General features: G+C 35.5%; 1 protein-coding gene across 1 annotated transcript; it reads left to right on the top strand.

Moving 5' to 3' along the window:
* Window positions 1–271: 271 nt before the first annotated feature.
* LOC109099637 (tumor necrosis factor-like) lies at window positions 272–3,042 on the top strand. The gene is made up of 4 exons (XM_019113158.2): window positions 272–727; window positions 843–894; window positions 1,505–1,564; window positions 2,091–3,042. The coding sequence occupies exons 1-4, from the start codon at window positions 548–550 to the stop codon at window positions 2,519–2,521; spliced, it is 723 nt and encodes a 240-aa protein (XP_018968703.1). The 5' UTR covers window positions 272–547; the 3' UTR covers window positions 2,522–3,042.
* Window positions 3,043–4,091: the final 1,049 nt, after the last annotated feature.

The raw sequence follows: 4,091 nt of genomic DNA on the forward strand, positions 1-4,091 counted from the left end.
TTAGGAATGCTTAACTTTAAAAAAAAAAGAAAAAAAAAAGATGAATGTCATATTTTGCTTAACAGATCATGAGGATTCAGTTATGAATACACATAAAAAAACATAAATCAAAACTTCATTTCTAATTTAAAAGTACATTGAGTTAACTAATGAACTGTTGAGCATGATATAAATGCAATATAAGATGAATTAAACTGATAAAGTGAACCAGACAATAAACAAAAGCTTCATTTTTAATGTAGGCGTTATCATTTTTTGAAAGTGTAAGGAGGATGTGTAATACTACTATTTGGCATGCAGACTGTGAGGGTGTGAATGTGTGAGTGCTGTGTCTGGAGGTTAGTATGTGGGTGGAAAGTTGGTGTTTGAGACCTGAGGGTGTTCTTTCCCTTTTCAAACTTACCTCTGTTCCTCAAGCTGGTTGCAAACTGACATCACCGGAGTTTCCCCCATCTTATTATATATATCCACACACACTGTATGGACAGTAGACAACTTCAGTTCAAAAGCTCAAACAAAAAGGAACACATCTCAGAGAACTAACAGCATGGTGAAATACGAAACGACATTATTAGATCTGGAAGCCGGCGCTGGGGGAGTTTATCAGACAATGGTGGCACCTTTACCAGTAAAGTCCTCCAACAGCTGGATATGGAAGACAGTCGCTGTTATCGCTTTTGTCGCCCTCTGTGCTGTGGCAGCTCTTTTCTTCACCTTTCAAGAGATGGTAAGACTGAAACTTTAGTGTGGGATAATAATATTATTCAAGTACCTAACAGTGTGACCTAATTTAAAATGAGACTTTGATAAACAACATTTGCAATGTCTTTTTTTTTATATAGAAACCGTACCAAAGAGAAGAACAAAAAGACAAACAAATCAGCACATCATCAGGTAAAAAACATTCCCAGCTCTCCGTCTCTGTTAGCACTTTTCAAAGCTGAATTTTATTGTTCATCTCAATCTCATGAGAAAACGTAACTGTATTACGAGGTGATGATTTTGTAGCCTGTAAAAATAAAAATGATTTTTCTCCTGAAGACTTCAGGAGTATATTTTACAAGAAAATACTATTTCAGTTTTTGTATTTCAAAATTTCAGGTTCAGCTCAATGTGTTGTCTGAAGTTTCTTTGTAATAATTTGTGAAATTTACTAGCAATTGCTGAGTGAAAATAGTTTTACTATAAAATTTTCAGTTTATGAATTCAGATGATGTGATTTGTATGTAAATGTACGATTTTTGGGAAATATAAGCATGAAGGTCTACTCCTAACCCCAAAACCTTGGGGTAGGTAATAAGCAGATGTTAAAAAATTAGCCACCAATTCACCAAAATGTTAAACAGTTATGAATTGCCATGAGGTGTTTTTTTTTGTTGTTGTTTTTTTTTCTTCAAACTCAGTGTTCTTAAGTAAAACACTTGCTTAAAAATGATTTTACACATTAATGGGTATCTGATGTTAAAGCAAACTGTGAAACTGACTCCAATCCTCTCTTCCACAGAGCAAGGAAAAATGCTAAAGCAGATCGCTGGGAAAACAAAAGCGGCCATTCATTTACATGGTGAGTCTCAAACTGTGCCTTTGACTTTTCTCTGTGCCCCGGGTTCATATTCGTCATAGGTCATTTCATTTCAAGAGACCGAGTTTAGTATTCTTAGCCAAGTTCATCTTATCAGATTCTCAAAAATCTGAGACTCATGAAAGGCACTTGTTGGCGCAGAGCTGCTCAATGGCCTGCCTCTTGTAACAAGCCTGAATGTTTCATTAAACATTAGCTAATGTAGATTTCCCAGTGTAATGAGCCGTCATTCAAATACAGTAATGTATTTGTCTCTCGGTGGGTGGCAAGATGTGGGGAGACTCCAGTAAACTTTCTGATTACTACCAAAGATAAAAACTGTGATCATTAACCCAAACACCCAAATTGGAAACAGGCCCATTTCTACTAGTTTCTGACCTCCGATTTTAGGATTATATAGTAAACACAGTTAGATTTAATAAGAACGAGTTTGTATTAAGTTTTTACAGTTCTGACTTTCAAAGTGCCTCTGGTCACATTCTCACACATTTATCTTCTCTGTTTGCAGGTGAGCATGACAGCAGCCCAAAACCGAATTCTCTGAAGTGGGTCAGCGGCGTGGATCAGTCGTTCGAACAGGGTGGCCTCAAGCTGGTCGACAACGAGATTCGCATTCCCACCGACGGCCTTTACTTTGTGTACAGCCAAGTGTCCTATGCCATACAGTGCATCGAAGACGATGAAGATGATACCATTCAGAAGTTCCTTAGCCACAGCATCTGGCGTTATACAGATGCGGTGGAAGACTGGAAGCCTCTGCAGAATTCAGCCCACTCCATATGCCAATCACTTGAGGATGAGAAAACCACTTACAGCACCATCTATCTCGGCGCTGTCTTTAAGCTCAGGGAGGGAGATAAGCTGTCGACCAAAACCACCCACGTGGCCGACATCGAGGAAGACTATGCCAAAACATTCTTTGGAGTGTTTGCCTTGTGATTTATTAGCCACATGAGTTGTGTGGCACGTTATCAAAACAAGTGTTTTATGTTAAAACTTCCAAAGTATGTTCTCAGGGCATTTGCTTTAAAGTAGTTTGTCTAATGCGGAGTCCTTATTGCATGGTGACCTAATGTTTTGGTTATAAAACACACCAGATGCAGTGAGAGCCATGCGCTGAATACTATGTACTCAGGCATGAGCGCTATACCAAGGGCACTACAACTCGTATACTTATTTTAAGCTAATATGATGTTTATCATCTTACGTATTTCGTTGTAGAAATGATAAGGAATTTATTATATTTAAATGTTTAAAAAGAACAATGTTTTTTGTGGTATAGAGATTTATTTATAACTTTTGAGCGTATTTAATGTATTTTATTTTATATGTCCTATTTATCTATTTATTAATGATTGTATATGCTATTATTTGGAAAATGAATGTACTGAAACCGTTTTCGACACTCATCCTGTGATTCTGACATTTTAACGTTGAATAAACATGAAGTATCACTGTAATGCACTAGTCTCATTCCTAACAGCACTCAAAAAGAAGAAGCAGCTTGTGACAGGTCATATGAACACAATTGGGGATTTTTGCATTCCTGTACGTGACCTGTGGTTCTTTATCTTCCTAAAGCCTGACTTCCTTTTATTTGTCAGAAATGAGGTCACTGCTTGTTTCTCTCATGAACGTTTGCTGCTTTCTCCCAGGTGTGATTCGAAACAAAAGCCCAGAGCACTAAATTAACAGAATTGCATCATTCCATTAGTTACACTTGTGAAGGGTGGTGATCTCACAATTTAGTGCAACAATGTGACTGTGAATTCCAGGGGGCGCTTTGATCTAAAAGAACCCTTATTGGACAGACTCCAACATTTTTATCAGAATCGCCAGAAACAATTTTTTTAAAAACAAAAATTAAACAGGTTAGATGCGCTAACAGCTAAAATGTGTAGTCCTGTTTTTGCGTGAAAGATCATCAGATTGAGGGTTTAGTAGACTAAATGCATCAACATTACCACAATTCCACTGAATAGCAAATTCTAAAATTCTAGAAACCCAACAGTGCAAGAAAGCAGCATTTAAATGAGGTGCCCCATGTTTATGAGCTTCTATAAATAAATTGCATGCATTTCTAATATATAAATATATTGTTTATATATATATATATATATATATATATATATATATATATATATATAATATATATATATATATATATTATATCACACACACACAGTAAGTACAATATCTATTTACCAAATATTATATATATATATATATATATATATATTTCAAGTTTATTTGAATAACACATATATATATATTCAATTCAAGTTTATTTGAATAGCGCTTTTTACGATACAAATCATTAAAAAGCAACTTTACAGAAAATTAAGTTTCTACATATTTAGTAGTAGCTTATCAGTGGTGACTGTCAGTTCATGTGCATATGGCAGAAATGTTCAGAAAAATCAATAAAAGACGTAAACAAACAGACGATTAACACTATTAACAGCAATTATGCAATCAAACTTATAGCAAAATGTGGTAGTTCTGTATG

The sequence above is a fragment of the Cyprinus carpio genome, chromosome A15 (genome assembly GCF_018340385.1).
Source record: "Cyprinus carpio isolate SPL01 chromosome A15, ASM1834038v1, whole genome shotgun sequence".
NCBI classification, from domain to species: domain Eukaryota; kingdom Metazoa; phylum Chordata; class Actinopteri; order Cypriniformes; family Cyprinidae; genus Cyprinus; species Cyprinus carpio.

Excerpts from the sequence above, each read along its gene's own strand:
- LOC109099637 (XM_019113158.2), top strand. The coding sequence starts at position 548 with ATGGTGAAATACGAAACGACATTATTAGATCTGGAAGCCGGCGCTGGG. Across the intron at positions 728-842 it reads TCTTCACCTTTCAAGAGATG|AAACCGTACCAAAGAGAAGA; the intron begins GTAAGACTGAAA and ends TTTTTTATATAG. Across the intron at positions 895-1,504 it reads ACAAATCAGCACATCATCAG|AGCAAGGAAAAATGCTAAAG; the intron begins GTAAAAAACATT and ends TCTCTTCCACAG.